Here is an 18,576-nt window from a genome sequence, read left to right on the forward strand (position 1 = left end):
CAATGAAAACCAACAGGGAAAGAAATCAAGGTCAGAAAATTAAATGCCATCTAGAACTGACAACATAAGAGTCAAGTAGTGCGATGAAACACAATTCTTGTAGTAAAGAAATGGGAGATTTCATTTATCTTGAAATCTGCAACATTGTAGAACGTAAAAGCACAAGCAAATTCAAATGGAAATAATGTGAAGCAGTAAGTACTTTATTGTAGCTTGAAAACAGACAGTAACAAAACTTACAACATTGGATTCTAGGAAAGTTTTGTTTTTCTTTGATAGAAAGAATTTCAAACCCTTTTTAATTGTCTCAAAGTGAATAACCTCTACCTTGTCACAACACAAAATGCCAACACCTTCAAAACACATCTAGGAGATTGGTAGGAATAGAGTACCATGGAGGACAAAGGAAAATACAGTCCAACTCGAACACTCAGACCCTGCACTCCATAAGGTATCTCTATGGGACACTAAGCTGAATCTAAAACTCCAATCTAAAATGTGCTAAATACTAGTTTAAGAAGCAATAATATTACACAAGGGTTTTTTGTCTTTGTTTACTGTAAAACAGACATGAACCTTCTTTTATCACTGTACCTTTTTAATCTAATCTAAGAATTTAAGATATAAGCTCACAAATTCTTCCTGCAAGGTAGAAAATCTTGCCCAAATGCCCTATGTTCTTAGCAATATATGATGCTTAATGTTTTACTTGACAACTATCACTTGGTGGCATCAACATCAGTTTGAGACTGTTGCATCCATTTCTTCTCATTCACATTCTTTCTTTTCCACTTGAGTGAGGCCACCAAACCCAATTCCTTTGGGACCGAAATTTTTTGCATAGCAAACTGCAAAAGAAGGAGGGGAGGATAAATGTTTTTGAATTCTAAATGTTCTCAGGTAGGGGTAAATGTCTTTTGGTTTTAGTTTTTAGATCACTACCAAATTTAAGTTAATAAAAGGAAGGAAATCTGAAATAGCTTATTTCCCACAAGTGTTGGCAGGTTTTAGTAGTGAAACTGAAATCACATATTTGAATTACACAAAAGTCACATCTGGTGATCTCAAAAAAATTAGGAAACTAACTGTAGATTTAAGATCTAAGTAATGTTTTCATTAAAGCTACTTTCCTGTCTGAAAATACTCGGTAAAACTTGGTCTGGTGAGTAATTCAGGCTGAGTAATGAGTCAGTAGTTTTCCAGGAGGTAAAAGAACTGGAGCATAGTTCTGAAACTATTGATGAGCATTTAAACCATTCCATTTGAACTGTGTATTGGTAAATGTGTGCATAGTTTTTTATCACAGCTCTGCTAAGGAAGTAGTAATGGTCAGCATGTTTCTCCTGATGTGGTGATTTGATCACTTGTGGCTGACAAACTGTACCCAAAGTCACAGAACTTCAATATTCTTCTTTAGGGCTCTCTATAAAGTTTAGCTTGGGATATAAAACCTTGGCATATTTTTCCCCCATAAGGTGTTTCTGAGAGTCAAGTGAAGTCTGTGAACTTTCAGAATTTGAGAACATCTAGATGTATAATTTAGCATCAATGCATTATCTTCTGTGCTACCACTACAGTGGAAGTATCTTTAATTGTCAAGAATTCCAGATGACCTCTGCAGATCTGTATCTATGTGGATTTTTTATTTTAGTGAGTGAGATGGTGCAGGTACAAGAGCCTGCCCAGCAGAGATGGCCAATGTTCTGTTAAAAGATCTGAGGGTAGATCTGAGAGATATTTGTAGAAAAATTACAGCATTAAACTTTAAATGTTAATAGTATAAGCTGCAATTGCAATGTTACCACGGCTCTTTGCTTTGCTTTCAGAAAGTTGTTAAAAAAAAAGATAAATTTCCTGAAGTTGGTTTTCCTAGATCTAAAGAGACTAATTTTAGATTGACTCAGTAACCCAGTTCAGCTCTCTGGAACTCTCACCTTTACAGTAGAGCTCTCCATCTTTGTCTGTAACATTCGTGGATTCTAAACTCTTCCCACAAATAGCGCAGCGGAAACACATCTTGTGCCAAGGCTGAGGAGATGAAGACAATTCATTGTATATTACAGAAAGTGCACAGGTACAAGAAATGAAGAACTACTGCTTTTTACAGTGTGAAAAGGTTAAAATCTTTTTGTTGATCTCGTGGCTTCCATTTTTAATCATTTCAGGTTAGTCTTATTTCAGTTACATTATTGTGCCATGTCAAGAGTTACCGAGTGACTTTGTTATTGATACACAGTTATTAATGGAGGTCTAGTAAAAAGCAGGGAGCAGGGAGTGCCCTTATTTTGGGCACTTCTTCAGTGTGCAGACATCATATTCTAGTGAGAGTTCCTTGAGCAGAGAGCTTTGCATGTCATTTGAGAAAGGCTTCTGTTTTTGTAGTTACAGGATCTCTTTAATATATCTGTAATTGTCACTACAAATAAATGTTTATAAATACTCCCCAAAGGTGGAGGAAGAACCAGGCTATACAGTAGTCAGGGGTTGTTCTTCAGACATCAATAAGAAGAGAAATGTTGGAGAAGGTTTACAAAAGGCACGTGATTTTAGACCTGAAAGTACATCCCACTCAAGCAATTTACTGCTTCATGTTTTCTTCATCGAGACTATGAAAGAAAATTTAAATGATCAAGGACCTATTAGCTACAGTTTATCACCATTATAAAACTGTTTTGTTTCTAGTGCTGAAGTAACTACTTACTTTTCCTCCTCCCATGATCTTCTCTGCAGCATACACTGATTTGCCACAACGGGGACATTTATCCACATCTACCATCTTTTTGGCAAACTTTGAAGCATTAGTTGGTGTAGTAGGGCGAGCAGGCTTTGGTGACCCCCTAAAACACAAGGTTTCAGTGCTTTTTAAATGCTGCTTCAAATGTTACCTACCTTAGAAAAAGTATTTAATGGGTTTTTTGGTAAGGGATGAAAAATACTGAATTGCTGTTTCTGATGTGCAAACTGGGGATAAAAAAGGGGAAAATCAAAGTATTCTAGTGAATTCTGTGTTGTGTGATGGAAAAGCTGGTACTGTAAGCTCTGATGTTGCCTGTTCTGGGCTGAGTGCATAGAGTTGACAGCAGCCAAATGCAGAAAAGATTGCATTTAATGAAAAGTGAAAGTAAAAAACAACTTTGTTTTATGGAAAAGCAAGAGGGAAAATACAAGCAGAAGACCACTCTCCTTTATAACTGGCTGTCTGCTGTTACTCAATGAGTAGAAAATAAAAATACGTATTTTTGCATACAGATGTTTCATTAGGCAGTGAAACATTTGGACAAGGGAATTGGGGTTTTTACCTGGCCCAGGGTCAAAAGCACGTCAGAAAAGTAGCTTTGCTTTGTGTTTCTGGACATTGTGTATTATGAGTTTATGCTTAAAACCTTTCGCAGAATGATTTCTGAATTACTGGATTGTTGGACTGCAACAGGTCATTATATCTACAGGATGTGACAGTTTTTGATGCAGAACTCTGCTAATAATGGCTTCATATCACAGAAGGAGCCACATTTGAATACATTGTTAAAGCTTTTATTCCCTACATGGCATATTAGTTAATTGGTTTCCTTATAGTTATACCAGAAGGAAGCATTGCTGATTTGGAAATGTGCCGCTTTGAGAGTCGTAAAAAAAAAATCCTGTAAAAATGTGTGTGTATGGCCAGTCTTCGCGAGCGAAGATTTGGGAAAGGTCGTTAACCCTTCGAGCCTGCGCAGTGGATTTTTTAGGTGAGACACAGTGTGCGCTGAACTGAGCCCACCCTTTAATCCTGAGGTTCATCTGCCGGGACCGAGCAAGCTTGGACAGTGGCAGTGAGGTCCTCAGGATGTAGGTTTGTTTTAGTGACCTTCTCTTAGATGGATGGCCTTACAGGGCTGACGAGCTCCATCTGCCCGGGGGAGTTTTTCCCTGGCCGGGAATTGAACCCGGGTCGCAGCGGTGTAAAAATGTATTGTCAGAGCTAATTATGCATTTTTGGAAGATGGTATCCCTTTAGAATTCCTTTGTTCAAACACATTCTCAGTGTGTTTGTGAGTGTTATTAAAGCCACAGGAAGGATTTAGAAATGTTATTTCCCCCACTGAGAGGAGAGCTAGCAGTATATGGTAGTGTGATTATTTCTCTAAGAGTAAAACCAAACTGGATTTTAGCCTCTGACAGGAAAAAAAAAAAATATATTTTCTCATTTTCTACAGTGAATGTGACTTTACCACTGTGCTACAAATGGCAACATACAATTGCAGTGGATATTTACAGCTGTGGTGGCATATAAAGGCTACTTCTGCACAATAATTGCCTATTGAAGGAGAAAATAATTTGTAAAGAAGGCTTAAAGAGACTGAGCATCATTAAAAACTGGTAAATTACTGTGTCCCTGGAAGGAAAGGGTGTAGGAAAGTCTGATCTGCTATTTACGCTGGATGTTGTTATGGAAACAGAAGAAAATGTCTAAAATACCCTGCTAAGAGACAAGTAGGACCAGAGAAAGGTGCTGTCAGTGGGGTTTGACTCACTGTTGCAGGTTCAAGCCCAGGTGGTCACCAGTGTCAGTGCTGAGGCATCCAGCCCCCTGTCCAAAGCCAACACCTTTGGGACCGTATTTTCTCCCATAACAGGTTTTGCAGTAGATTTCGGATTCGTGAGCTGCCACTGTGGTGCTGTCCAGAGCTTTCCTGCAGGCCACTGGATACAGGCAGAGAGAGGCATCTATCAACATTTGTGTTTTCAAAGTTGAATTCATGTGGTTCAGAGTAGTTACATTTATTGGTTATGTTTTGTTTACCTTTAAAAATATAGGAAAAGGAGTTGGTCAGTATAAAACTGGACTGGGCTGTTATTAAAATAGATGTGTGCACACAACATGTTCCTCTTTTACCTCTCTGAAGTTATACTGTAGCCCCAGGGAAATCATTGGCTTGTCAAGGCAATTTGTCTAGATCTGTGATGTTAAGATGGATTCGAGATAACCATCCTAAACTCCCAAACCTTAAAAAAGGGGGAAAAGGAGATTGCAGGGATGTTGATTCCACTGAGCATCTGGACCTTTCAAAATATTCTTTCTGAGTCTGTGGTGGCTTTCTCAGCTCAGCCCAAGCTATTTTGATGACATTTGTTTCTAAAAGAGGCTATAATATAATACCATGTCCAGAGTCAGGTAGGATATGTTGGTTTGGGGTTTTTTTTAATATTATTTGTTTGTTCAAGCTGTGGCACCAAGGCAAAGGAAGTAAATCTCAGCTCCATTAGACTTCCTCTGGGATGACAGCAGTATGACTAAAGCCATTCCCAAAACAGAGACCTCTTACAAGTCGTGTTTGTTACAGAGAAATACGGCTTGGCTTAGCTCACTAGGAAAGATCTGAGAGACTTTTGGACAGAAGATGCCATAGGAATGCCCAGCTTTCACCAGGGAATACAAGTTATGTCCTCTGCAGCACTACTTTAAGCCAAGCCTCAACTTGGACGGACTAGAAGCTACTGAGTGCTAACAGCTGCTTATTTGGGGATCTTGGTAAGCGAGTATCTATGTTTTGAGAAATACAAGGCACACCCAGAGCTAACTGGTGTTGCTGAGATGAGTTCCAAGCGTGGCTATTTTCATGGAGTGGGCATGGAAGCTCAATTACTCTCTCACAGTTCTTTGCTTATCTGAAACCTGGTCAGTGTTTAGAGTTTAAATTCTGTTACTGGATCAGTGGATCCCCTTGGTGCTTATGCATAGAAATGGGACAATAATGAATGGAGAAAAAAACAGTAGCTACACTCCTCAGCTGCTTGTCAGCTGCTTGTTCCACTCTGGGAACTTGGTGTGAGAAAACCTCCACCCCATTGAGAGAGGAAGAAGCTCTCAATTCAGAGAGCCTGTAGAAAACCAGGATTTTCTAGGATGCTAAAAAATTAATATTTCAACACTTCTTACGAAGTCAACAGTGGTTGATAGAGGCAAAAGAAAAAAAAGCTAAAGCCTTCTCTCCAGCTTCCTTTGAGCAAGTGCATGTCCTGCAGAGGGCATACCAGTCATGCATGAACTGTGGATAGCTTGGAAAATCAAGTTACTTAGTTCATGTATGCACCAGAAAGGTGTGAAATACAGAAGTATTGAAAGTGGCTGGAAGTGCAAGCTCTAGAGGAGCCAGCTGATGGCTTGCCCATCTGTTTATTTTAAGTATCCTCCTGTTGATCAAATTCATCCACCTCAGGAAATTTAAGCCAATACTGAAATCTCTGCGGCTTTAATTATAGAATACCTGGAATGGTTTGGGTTGGAAGGGACTTTAAAGATCATCCAGTTCCAACCCCCTGCCATGGACAGAGACACCTTCTGCTAGACCAGACTGCATAAAGTACTACTTATGTGTCCCCAGCCCTCTGCTTTCCTCCTCCCTGTACTGCATAGAGAGGAAAATGTTTTGCAAAGACCTTTATAGTTAATAGAGATAAAATGAAGGGCTTCTGTAAATGTGTGAATCTGATCTCCTGGTGCGACAGTCTCTTCTGCATCGAGATGGTAATTAAGTTTGCTAAGGGAGTTAAGGGCCGATGGAAACTCTAGCAGCAGATAAAGTGTTTCTATTTCTGGTACCTCAGGGATAGAGTATCAATTCACCACAACAGATGGAGCAGAAGCCCTTGAAGTGCTATTGTTGAAATAACTTTGAGACCTGTCATCTGCCAACAGATCCTGGTCACCCTCTGGCACTGAGTAGACTCAGGTTGACAGTGTGAGATTCTGCCAAATGTCCCTCACAGCTGCAGTTTGAGTAAAACCTGACAGGGAAACAACAATCTGCAGGTAAAGAGCAGCATGGGAAGTAGAGATTGTTGGAAAGAGGTTTCTCTCTCATAATGTTTGTAGGGCAAAACTATGGAGCGAAGAGAGTGTGATTTATAGTTTAGCTTGTCTGATTCTTCCTGTGTTAACAGATTGCTTTGAATTGTTTATAATTTTGCTGAAATTGAACTCTTTGTTTGAAAACTACGGATCTGTTTTGTCTGGTCAAATATTATGTAAAATATATGATATATTTGAAATATTTTTAATATTGAAATATAGAAAAGCTCAGCTAAACAGGTTAACTCTTTCCATACCTGAGGTTACATTGGGGAGTATTGGTTTCCTTCTGTCAAGAAATGAAATCCTATAATTGGTTCATAGAAAAGCCCATGAATGTGATACATGATCCTGAGGCATCCAGAGCTGCTGAATAGTGTGTGTGAATCATGGTAAAAGTAAAACCAATTAACATACCTCTCATATGCCAGCTGGGCTGAGATGCATCTTTACTTTTTGACCTTAAACATATTTCTTATGGGAATACTTTTTTTGGTATCTAACCTATTAATAAGTTAGCTCAGACTTACAACCACAAGGGGAAGATAAAGTAAAATAAAAAATCCACAACAAAATACACAACCAACCAAACAAAAAAGCCACCAAAACAAACCAAACTGTTGTCAGAATGTAACATATATATATTGTTTATCATGAACCACTTAAAAAAAAAATCACTTATACTAAGAATGAAATTTAAACTTGATAAATATTATTAACTATGTTCTGTTAGGACAGATGCTTATTTTTATTAGTTTCTCTGATATTTAGTATTAATTGTTATAAGCAGCACATGGAAGCAATAAGAAGGCACTAGTTGAGACTGAGATTTTTTCTTTTACATTTCTGTAAGAATTGGCTGAAAGTTGTCATATAACTGAAAAGCTTTTGAAGGAATTCTTTCTTATTCTGCCTTTTAGGCATCAATTGCAGGGCACTTGGAGAAAGCCAAGTAAACTCCAGTGTGTCCTTTGAACTTGTTCTGCATTGACTGCACCATGTCAGCTAAGTGTGTTATAGCCTCATGCCTCAAATAAGAAGTCTCTTTCCATCTGGGAAAAGAGGGTGAAAAATTGGATTCAATGGCTTCAATGGAATTCATACTATAAAGGTACTAAATCTCAAGCATTGTCTGCAAAATAAACTCTTCATCTACTTTTAGTTCTTAGCAAATTGTTTGCTCTCCCTCCACAAAGGGCAAACAGAGCTGAATTGATACCTTCTCTCTGATTTTTTTTTTTTAGGTGCTAACTCATCTGCAGAGAAAACAAGATTTCTGGAAACCATCTGCCAAACATCACAGTGGAGTGTGGGAGGGAAAGAGCAAGTGAAAGTGAACTACATGAAATATGGGGGGGAAAGAGACTAAGGTAAGTGCAGAGTGTTGGTTGGAGGTTTTGATGCCCCCGGGTTGCTGTCTTCCAGCTTTTCTGTGTGAAATGGATTAATGTAAGGACTCACTGTCAAAGTAGTCATCTCCTCTAACAACCTAATAAGACATCCTTCTGTCTGATGAGTGTTTGTTTAGTTCTGCTGGACTTTTTAACTTGAAGCAAACCTGTAATATGCCAAATTGTGGGACAGAGGGGAAGGGTATCTTGGAGGTGGGCCATGATACCATGATCCTGCAGCACTTGAGTGTCCCTAACAAAAACCATCTAATGCTTGGAAAGAGAAAAGCCAGGAACCCAAGATGCAGATTGCTTGGGGTAAAGGGCTAGAAAACTGCCTGCAAAGTAATACAAAAGTAAATGTACTAGAATTGATGCAACATTTATACAGAACTATGGGGATGTTGTGAAGTTGAACCAGTGTAGCCCGGCTTACTGCAGAGGAAGCAGGACTTGTGGAAGCTCCTTCCATTGCACTGGATTTCCTCAGCGTGGTACACGGTCTTTTCACAGGCACCACATTTGGCTCCACCCCCCCAGTTTGGCATCCCTGTCTCTGAGAGGTAACCTAGAAAATCAAATTGAAAAGTGAATTATTTTAAACAGAACAGCTTGATTTTTTTAAAAAAAGTTATTATATTTTCCCCCCCTCTCCAGTCAATTGCTCTTGCATACTTGCAATGTACTACCCATGGGTGAAGGAGCTACCCTGGTGCTTTAGGGGCATGGACAGTCCAAATCCTCTGTCCTGTGTGACCTTCTCTTGTAAATAAGGCTATTCCTTAGCTTAGTATATTGTGATGGTAAATACGTGAAATGATTGTGAGGTGTATCAGTGAAAAAGTGCTAATACCACTGAAATTTCTTCTGGAGAAGTGGATCTAGGATTTATTTTCCATCAAATAGTCATTTACTTTTAGTCCTGCCCTCCTCTGTACCCCAGTGTAGCCTTTTCCCCTCAGTTTTTGCTTAGTGTTGATCTGGTTTTTGAGGCAAATTTTAATGGAGGCTAGCAAATACTTTGGAGCTTTACTGGAGTGAAGCAAAAGTCTGGACATTATTTGGCATTAAATTTTCTACAGAACAGCTTCCTACCTTGACTCTCTGTTAATAGGTAGACTAGTTATACCTCTCCAAAGCAAGTGCTGCTTCATCCAGTACCCCATAAGCTGCCTTGGTCACACATTCTTTGCCAGTATGATATTTTTTTATACAATTCATACCTGGATAATTCCACCTTGAAGTTTAACAAGGGCACTTTAAGAGGACACATCAATAGAAACAAGTTGTTTGTTGCTTTTCTGAATTCCTCATGAGAATTCAGAAGGTTCCCAGCTGCAAGGTCCCTGTGCTGCACAGCCATCGCAAGGTAATAATACATAGGTTCCTAAGGTAGGTTTCTTTCTTTCTTTTTCAATTGTTTTTGAAATGTAAACATAAGGGAAAAGAAGAGCAGTGGTTGCTGTTGGTTGCTCTTGCAGTGACTGTTGAAGTGACTTGGCCAAGGTCACAGGAGGGCATTGTGAGGGGCAGGAGCCCAGCTCAGGTGGCCTGATGGCTCAGTGCCCTTCCTGATGATTGTGCTATCACACATCAGAAACAAGCCCAGCCCTCAGGCTGCCCTTCTGTTTTCTTGTTTGAGTCATCGTTTCTGGAAAGACTGGGATGTCATCTTGTCACCTGCACATCATATTATCAAGCTCCTGGCACAGGCCTTCCTTCTCCTTCTTGGAAAACCAGTCACCTTCTTATTATAGTTATTTTGAAGCCTGCTTGTGCTATTTGTGTTTGATTAAATTCACCATAAGATACTTTCAACTAAGAAAGGGGTTTTGAACACTGAATCAGGCCTGCCACCTGAGAATTTTCTTCTAAGATTAAGTGAGAGATAGAGGGGAGTTTAGAGTGTTGTAAGTCACAGTGGTGATGTAACATAAGCCAGTATTTTCAATTACTTGCATATTAGACTAATATTTTACTATATATTCACACTGGACACTAATGTCCCCTGCTTATCATCATTGTAGTGACTTCCATTCTGTAACCTTCTGAATTTCAGAATGAAATGAACAATGTCTACATGCCAGCTCTGCAGCCTGAAGGGAATTCTTTCTGACAACTAACACCAAAAATCCTACAATGGTATAAGAATCTGTCCAGCAAAAGGAAGGTGACATGAGAGTGTGTGCACACACTGAAGCCATAGCACTGGAGACATGGCAATGTGAGCAGGTTTTACAGTCAGTGTTTGATAACAGTGCAGGTACCAACACATCCAAACCTCTGCCTTAGCACAGCAATGATTAGTATCTCTTTAACCCTGTGTAATTAAATAGTCACTATTGTGACTGGTACCTGTGGTAGACAGCACACCTGTCATCCTCATGCAGGGTCCAATCTCCCCTCCTCTTTGTGAGGCTGATTTGTGCTCAGCTGAACACCCTCCCCAGCTCAGTCAGCCCAGTCCTTTGCTGTAACACAGCAGCACCATCGTTAATCTCTTCCAGACCCTCTCAGCTCTCTTGGGAGGCTGCTCATGGACTGCTGTGGCAGTTCCAAAACAGTAATGATGCAAAAAGGAAAAGAAGACTCATCTTTCCTCTAATTCTGTTTATCTGGTGTAATGAGTAAGAAGCATAAACCTAATGTAGATGAAGTAAGAAACAAAACTAATTGCATGCAAGAAACATATAGTGGATTTGATCCCTCTCACTCAGTGAAGCCTTTACTGAACAGCACTGCTAAATTCTTTTTTCATTTATTTTAAATGTGAGATAAAGGCACAGAGAGAAATCTTTCATGTAAATAGAATCTTATTCCACCATTCTATATTTTCTTCTATTTTTAAAGTACTTTCATGTTGGTGCCATTTTCTCTTATGAAAATAGTTCAAGTGATGCTTCAAGCATTTTAAAAGAAGGAAGAGAGACTGGGCATAACAATCAGTTTTGTGACACTTTCTTGAAAATTAAAATGAGATTTTTGTGTTCCCTTTCAAATCAGGTTTCCAGTGGAATCCCTTCCCAGCTGAGGCAGCACTGGTAGCTGCCAGGGAGGTTTGTACCTCTGGTCTCTGTAAAGCTATTTGTGCTGTGTTAGTTCCCCTCAAAGGCACACCAAGAATCTCTGTCTTTGGCAATGGGATAGTTGTTGGAAAGTAGCTCCAATTACATCATTAGCTGAAGGGGGGAAAATAATCTCTTAAAAAGTCTGATAATGTGTGATAGTGAACCTTGTGCTGTCAGGGGCCATGGTTAGAGCTCTCAGAAGAACCATTGTCCCTGAGGCTAATTATAGTAACATGACTGGGCATGCATACACATTTTCCATGTTTTCTTGGCATCACCTGATGGGAAGCTGTAGGAGGAAGAAGAAAGTCACAGTAAAACTACAAGGATGCCAGGGGAAGAACAGCCATGTGTGCCACGATGTCTGCGCTGGCTGGAGTAACAGCTGGGTGAGGTACCAGGGCAGGTTCTGTCCTTGCTTTGATCATCTCTCTGGACACTGAACTGCAGTGCCATCCCTGTGGATGGTGCCTGTGCAAATAAAGTCCACAAGGTACATGGCATTCAGTGTTTTCTACTCGTCTAAATTATAAATGGTGGATAAATCTCCATCTTAACAATGTGCAAATAGAACTCAGTCTTCCACTTGTTGTCAGAAAAAAATATACCCAAAATCTTCACTTCACATAATTTCATTAGATGTCAGTATCTAAATCCCCTTGAAATTCCCTGAATTTAGTTGTCTTAATCTGATTAACTTGCAGTGTCTGCTCACCACATGGTGCTTATATTCTCGTGATCTAGTGGGAAGTAGAGTGGACTCATCCTAAATGTAATAAATGTGTTTATTTATTATTAAATAAACTTTTGAGTGTTAGTACTGCAACACGTAGGCACTCATGGTACTGTTAAACTGGAAGAGTGTTCTTGAACTTCCTCTGTTACTATTCAGCAGCTTGTATTGTTCCTCAAAATGCAGTTACTATATGGAGTAGAATTTATACACAAGATATGCAGCCAGGGATATGTGCCTCCCGTTATTTAGAGCTTATATCACAGCTATATGGGCCAGACTTGGAGCAAGGGAGCCTTTGAAGTGTTTGTGTGCTCTGCACAGGCATGAAAACATTGTGAGCCGTCTTCTTTTGGGCTGTTAGTCATACTGTACAAATCTATGTGTCACATCACTGTCACAGAGTGTCTTACTCTAATCAAAGTGCTATTGATAAGAATATAACCCAAAAATATATTTAGATCCACTGATCTCAATGGGTGGTGGACACAGTACTGGCCTGATGCAGTTGTGTAGAGGAGTAAAATGCAGTGCAAGTGCCAGACAGTGCTGCAGGTGAAAAAAGTCTTGAAAGTAGTTTTGGTGCTTCCATTCTAAACACAAGGTTTTCCCTTTTACATGCTCATGTATTTGGCAGTCTGGAGCTCAGGCCTTATCTGAATGGGCTGCAGAAGTTGTGTACTATGTGGCTGGGAGGATTATCTCTGGTGCCACATATGCTACAGGATGGCTTTGAAGGGGATAAACAGAATGGGAAATATTGGCCTTTGTGAGCACTGGTAGTAGAATTACTGAATGGGAACTGGTGGGTAGGATATGCCTTCCATCTCTCTCCATTTTAGTCTCAGCTACATGCTTGGTCTAGACTCAAAGAATACCAATGCCTTACCTAATGAATAAGCAATAATGGTATCAAATCCAAATATCCCTGTCTACACTGAAATACAAGTATTAAGGCTGCATTTGAAATTCTTTTCCCCACTGAAGTCTGTGGGAGATGCCAATGCAGCCAGGACTTCATTCTGGTATCTAATCACAGCTTTGCTGTGACCTGTCCTGTGACCACCAGTGACTCATTTGACGTCCTCAGTGTTACGCCCCCACAAGCACTGGGGGGGTAACGATATATCTCTAAACAGTAGCAATAAAATGCTGCTCTAGTTTCTCTCTTTCACTGCAACTAACACTCATGGGGAGGTTTTATCTCTCTCTGTTGGTCTGCAGTGCAAGGCACAATTCCTGCCACTGCATCTTGAACAGCCTGAAGGTGTTTCTGTCGAAATCCAATCCCTTGCAGAATGAGTTCTCTCTCAGCAGGACAAATTCACAACAGAGAAAACATTTGTGTTTGAAAGTTGAGCTCTTTTAATGAAGATGTGATATTGTTTATACTCTTATTTCTTCTGATTCATTCAGTGGACTTTGGATACAGGTAAATTTTAAGTTTATTATGAGCTTCCACCATGATCTCATAACGATTAGCATTTTCCCTTCATTTCTGCAGTAAAGCAACACATAGAAATCAAGGGGTGGGAATTCCGACACTGACACAAGAAAGTAAAAATTGATTTTGCATTGACACTGGTCACCCTAAGTTACACACTCCTTTTGAAACAAAAGATTTTAACTGGCATGATATGAGGCATGCGTTGTGTGTAGCTGATAGTTTCCCATTGCTTTCATCTCTGTTCTTCCAAATTATCTATTATTTTCTAGCATAGGGATGCCATATTTCTTTTGAAACTTCCTTGATGTACACTTTTGCAGAAATTTAAGTTTGCATCTCCAAAAAATATGGTATCCTGAAAAGGTACTTCATTCATCCTACAAGTAGGACAAGGTACTTCATTCTGACTTAAAAACCAGTGACACCCCACACTCATATATTTGTAAATATGTGCTTAGAGTTCAGTTTGATCCATGTGGCTGTGGAAAGCTGCATCCTGCTGTACAAATGTCCCATTCCTTTTTTCAGACCTAATCCTGGGCTATCAGCTTTCACTTTTCATTCCATGAGATCCTTCTCTAAATCCTTTCTGTGCACTAAGTCTTTTAAGTGCCAAGTAAAGCTATTACCTACTTTGAAATAGCACTGTGATGATTAAGACACAGAATTATTTTATCCACATACGAGCCCTATTCTTTGAAAAGCTTTCTACCTAAGGGTAAAATTATTTCAAAGGAAAAACATGTATTTATTTATTTATTTAAATTATTGGGGCTTTTCTGAAGACTTGACCAATCACACTCTCTTGTAATGCTTGAGTGATGGATGTGGGAATAATTCTTTCATCCTGCATCCAGTTATCTAGCAATTTTCTTCCAAGTCTGCATAGAAGTTTTCTTCCTATTTGATATAAAACCAGCTGGTCACAAATATTAAATATTTTGAAGTTTTGGGGGATGCTGTTTTGGTTTTTTTACTTCTAAAATCCTATTAACTGAGAAATCATGAAAGCACCCAAATTTATATGCTTTGTATATATGCTTTTTAAAAACGAATCGTTTGTGGAAAAATAATTCGGTAGCTTTGAAACACAATTTTTAAGCACTTCTGAAACTTCTGTTATCCAGCCTTTCATAGTCAAAATGAGTGTCTGTAATGAGGATCCCCACAACTCTGTTCTTGCAACACCAGTAGCTACTCCCCAGGCTGAAAAGTCCAGAAGAATCTCTTATGAGGTGGCTACTCCAAACCTAAAATACTGCTCTCAGCTCTGCAGGAATCATGTTTCTGTACTATGCCTGCACATTTTTCTTTGTTAAGCAACCACCTATTAGGAAAAAATTGCCCAAACCCTTGTATCAGACAGTCTTGGCAGAACCCGCTGGATGCAACTTACCAGAGTTGCTTGAAGTGTCTCCCTCTTTCCTTAGGTCTCCAAGAGTTGGAACAGGAGGGTCCCTGCACTCCTTAAATGCAGTGACCACCACTGTCAGCCCTATAAGCTGGGAGGGGAGGGGAATGAGAGTTTCAGGGATCTGAGCAATGCCATTGCTATCACCAAGCTGAAAATAACCTCTGACAAAAGCCTGGCATTTTGTTCCCCTATGTCCACTTGTGAGTAGGTGGACAACAATGCAGCCCCTTGGATTACACCTAAAGGACATTCCTGACTGCAGCCTAACAGATCAGAAATAAAGATTAAAGTTTTATAGTTACTCTCCTGCATTGCTTAAATGTGAATCATGAAATAACAGTCCGTTGAAATGAGGATTTAGTTATTAATGGTCACATTGCCAATATTAAATTGTTAAAAATAATAATAAATCAAAACCTGTTTGCAGCACCCCCTGGAACACAACATTTGTAACCCAAAAAGCATTTAATTCTGTAGTTCACGATTTGATAGATACAACTAGTTTGCCTTCTAGGATACAGGAAATTATGCTTTTCACTGTAATCTTTCATTTTTTTACTGTTTTTAGGCATTAAGATGGTTTGTTAATATGTATAACATTTAGTCTGTCTGATAAACTGCAGTTATATTTGGCATGCCTGATCAGTCCCTTGGAAATGGATGATGCTACAGATGTGTTAGAGAGGTGAGCAATAAAGTATGAAGCTCTTAAAATTCACTTTTTACAAGCTTTTATTTTACAGGCTTTAAAGCTTTAGATGCCAATTCTTATTTTCTATTGGGATGCCTGAATTTAGCAACTTTGTTTGGCATCATGGACTTCACTGCGTGTGAAAGGGCCAAGCCCTTTACAGCCCAGGGGTTAAACACCAGAACTCTGAAGCCAAAATTCTCAGGGAATTTCATGGGAGTGTAAGGAAATTAAATACCAAATCCACATCAGATTTTAGGGGTCTGTTTGCTCAGGCTGCTATGCAAACTCTTAGGAGCTTATAAATCCATTTGCTTTTGAGTCAGGCAAGGTTTTATAATGCAGAGACAGATCCTTGGTGTAAAGTTGAAGGACTGTATTTTCCTAAGCAGGAGAGCCAGAGTCCATCCCTTTTTGGTCATTCCCCCTGGGTAGTTAATTGGACTCTTCTGCCTGTGTCAGATAATTCCAAATGCAGAGGGGACAGTGCAGTGTGTGTGGGATTGTGGCAGTTTGAGCCACATTAGAAATCTAAAAGTCCAATTTCCAGGCTTCCCCCCACCCCTTCCCACAATTTATACTAACACTGGAGAGAAACTTTCAGGCCAGAGGCTTCTGTAGGGGGAAGGGGAAGTATATACATTTATTTACACAAATAAATATACTGTACAAACTAAAAGCAACTATATACATATATATTACATTTCTGTCAGTCCTTTCAAGCCCCTCCCTTTAACTTTAGTCCAGGAAGAGTCTTTTCAGGCTGGGAAGTAACCAGTTTCTCCCTTGTGGGAGTGTTCGGGGCCTGAACGCTCCCCCCTCACCAAGCTCTGGCTGTTTGTTGCAGTCTTTCTCCTCACGAAGTCCAAGAAAGTAGCTTTGAGTCCTTGCTCCTTGGTCTGCTGTGTGATCTCTCCCTCTCGATCTCATACCTCGGTTCGTAGGCTGCTGCAGTGTAGTTAAGCTTATCAAGTGTCCTCCGAGTCAGTTTTCAGCTGCCCACGGTCAGCTTTGGCAGGGCAACTGCCGAGCTCTTGGCCCATCTCCAATTTCGCCTGGGATTCTTCTCCGGAGTGCCGCGCCTCCTCCTCCGGCCCGTCTCTTGGCTCAGCCCCGATGCTGAGCCTCTCCTCCACTTCACAGCGGAGGGAAAGAAAAAGCCCCCCTCCACAGCTTTAACTGCAGAAAGGAGGGGGAAGAGAGGGCTTGGCTGCAAAGCCTGCCTCTCTTCTCTTTACCTCAGGTGCTGTGAATATACATAGCACATACTCCAAATGCTGCTTCCAGCTCCGGCCCAGGCAGAGTTGGGGGGGCCGCAGGGCTCCCCTCTGCCCCCCGGAAGGGGGAAAGAGGGAGCCCAGGCACCCCCTGGCCTCCTACACCTACACGCAGCAGACACCAACAGCAAAACAGAAAGACTGCCAACCACTTCTGGTGCTGTGTATATATGATTTTGAGCAGAAGCGAACAACGAGTGGTGACTGGCTCTCCAGGGAACACTGCCCTGGCACCCAATCACCTCTGAGCCCCCCAGCCTCTCACGGGGGGCCAATTTCAAACCATGACAGTGATGAAGGTTTCTTTTAAGAAGGCAGTGAGGAGGGGTTGAGGCAGGACTGAGTTCACTATTGGAGTGCATGGGAAGCACTGAGAAGCTTCTAAAAAGCTTTGCACCCTTGGTGATTCATGTTAGGATCCCTAACATTTGAGAGCGCTGAACCTTCTGTAACCTTCACTCGTGTTTTATATATCGTGTCCTTGGATGGATTTGCACCGTAACCAACTGCAGGGAAATCTGCAGAGAAAGATTTTGCCCCCAAAATATGTCTTTTCCCTTTGAATTTGGAAGAGGATTTAAGGGGAAAAATGCAGTTTTTAGTTTTCCCGGTGTTGGGTGTTGCTTAATTTCTTTACTACTGTGTGCCCCTGTGAGGAAGTGCGTTGTTGAGAGGGTCTTAATAGCTCCAAGGAGCAGTTGGCATTTCATATAATTCCTGCTCAACTGTGATTAGCAGGACCTGGGATTGGAAGAACAGGCTTGAAACATGCAACTGGAGCTGCACATGCATGAACTGGGTCAAAGATGTAAATCAAAGGCAGGGATTAAGAAGCCCTGCTCAGAGAAGTGGAACTCAGTGAATCAAAAGCAAAGCAAGTCTGAGGAGTAGAGGAACTTTCCAGGAGGACATCAGGTGCTCAGGCCACGTTCAAAGGGAGGTGAGGCAGGTGGAAAAAGGGGCCCTTTGAGCAGCTTTTCAGCTTGCAAAATGAACAATCAAAAGGAAAGGTCCCAGCGAAAAAGCAACTGTAGTCACAGGAGGCAGGGGACGCTGGACAGCATGTCAGAATGTATGCTTGGCTTTTCAGGATACAGCCATTTGTGAGACCCTTTCACCAACCCTAATTACTGTAGTTTCATTAGTCTGTCAAATGTGGTGTCTGAAAATGAAATGTTTGGAGTTTGTTTCCTATGAGTAATGCAAGTTTCTAAAACCTTTGCCTTTATATTTCTAGAATGAAATCAATAGCAGGTGTAAGGAAGATCAATCAAGTTATCCCTTTGGAGAAGAAAAATCTACTCTCTGCTGCAGTGAGAATTCCTCCATCTTGCAGCTTTTATTCTTTTCTCCCCCTCATTTAGTATTTTCATAGTGATCGTATTCTGTCAGGTGTATTTTGTATTATAATTTTGCATTATTAAAAAGCAGCCCAGATAGTTTTACTGTGTTAGCTGTTTTGACTATGTTTTTTTACCCCAGTCCAAGACTGAATCTTAGGCTTTGCTACCATTTCTCCTGTCCTAATTTGGTCTGCCAGGCACATTTGACCTGGAAAAGCAGATACATTGTATTTTGATTTAATCTGTTAGTTATTCCTCATTATCTGAGTGTGAACTGAGTGAGGAGTCTTCATCTTTCTTCCTTCAGTGTAGAAGAGGTGCTGTATGTATTTAAATTTAAATTAATCATTTAAATTAAATGGTCTAACTTAACTTGTTTG

The 18,576-nt window shown here is 40.4% G+C and overlaps 1 protein-coding gene and 1 long non-coding RNA gene across 2 annotated transcripts; one reads left to right on the forward strand and one right to left on the reverse strand.

Moving 5' to 3' along the window:
* Window positions 1-182: 182 nt before the first annotated feature.
* On the reverse strand, window positions 183-15,135 carry CSRP3 (cysteine and glycine rich protein 3). The gene is made up of 6 exons (XM_064657169.1): window positions 14,868-15,135; window positions 8,660-8,791; window positions 4,515-4,683; window positions 2,702-2,837; window positions 1,935-2,028; window positions 183-848 (listed from the first exon to the last, which is right to left on the reverse strand). The coding sequence occupies exons 1-6, from the start codon at window positions 15,133-15,135 to the stop codon at window positions 769-771; spliced, it is 879 nt and encodes a 292-aa protein (XP_064513239.1). The 3' UTR covers window positions 183-768.
* LOC135415448 (uncharacterized) lies at window positions 4,670-14,907 on the forward strand. Its single transcript, XR_010431123.1, has 5 exons — window positions 4,670-5,512; window positions 6,680-6,793; window positions 7,753-7,943; window positions 8,077-8,786; window positions 10,283-14,907. It is a non-coding gene; the product is annotated as an uncharacterized LOC135415448 (long non-coding RNA).
* Window positions 15,136-18,576: the final 3,441 nt, after the last annotated feature.

Source organism: Pseudopipra pipra, chromosome 6 (genome assembly GCF_036250125.1).
Source record: "Pseudopipra pipra isolate bDixPip1 chromosome 6, bDixPip1.hap1, whole genome shotgun sequence".
NCBI lineage: Eukaryota > Metazoa > Chordata > Aves > Passeriformes > Pipridae > Pseudopipra > Pseudopipra pipra.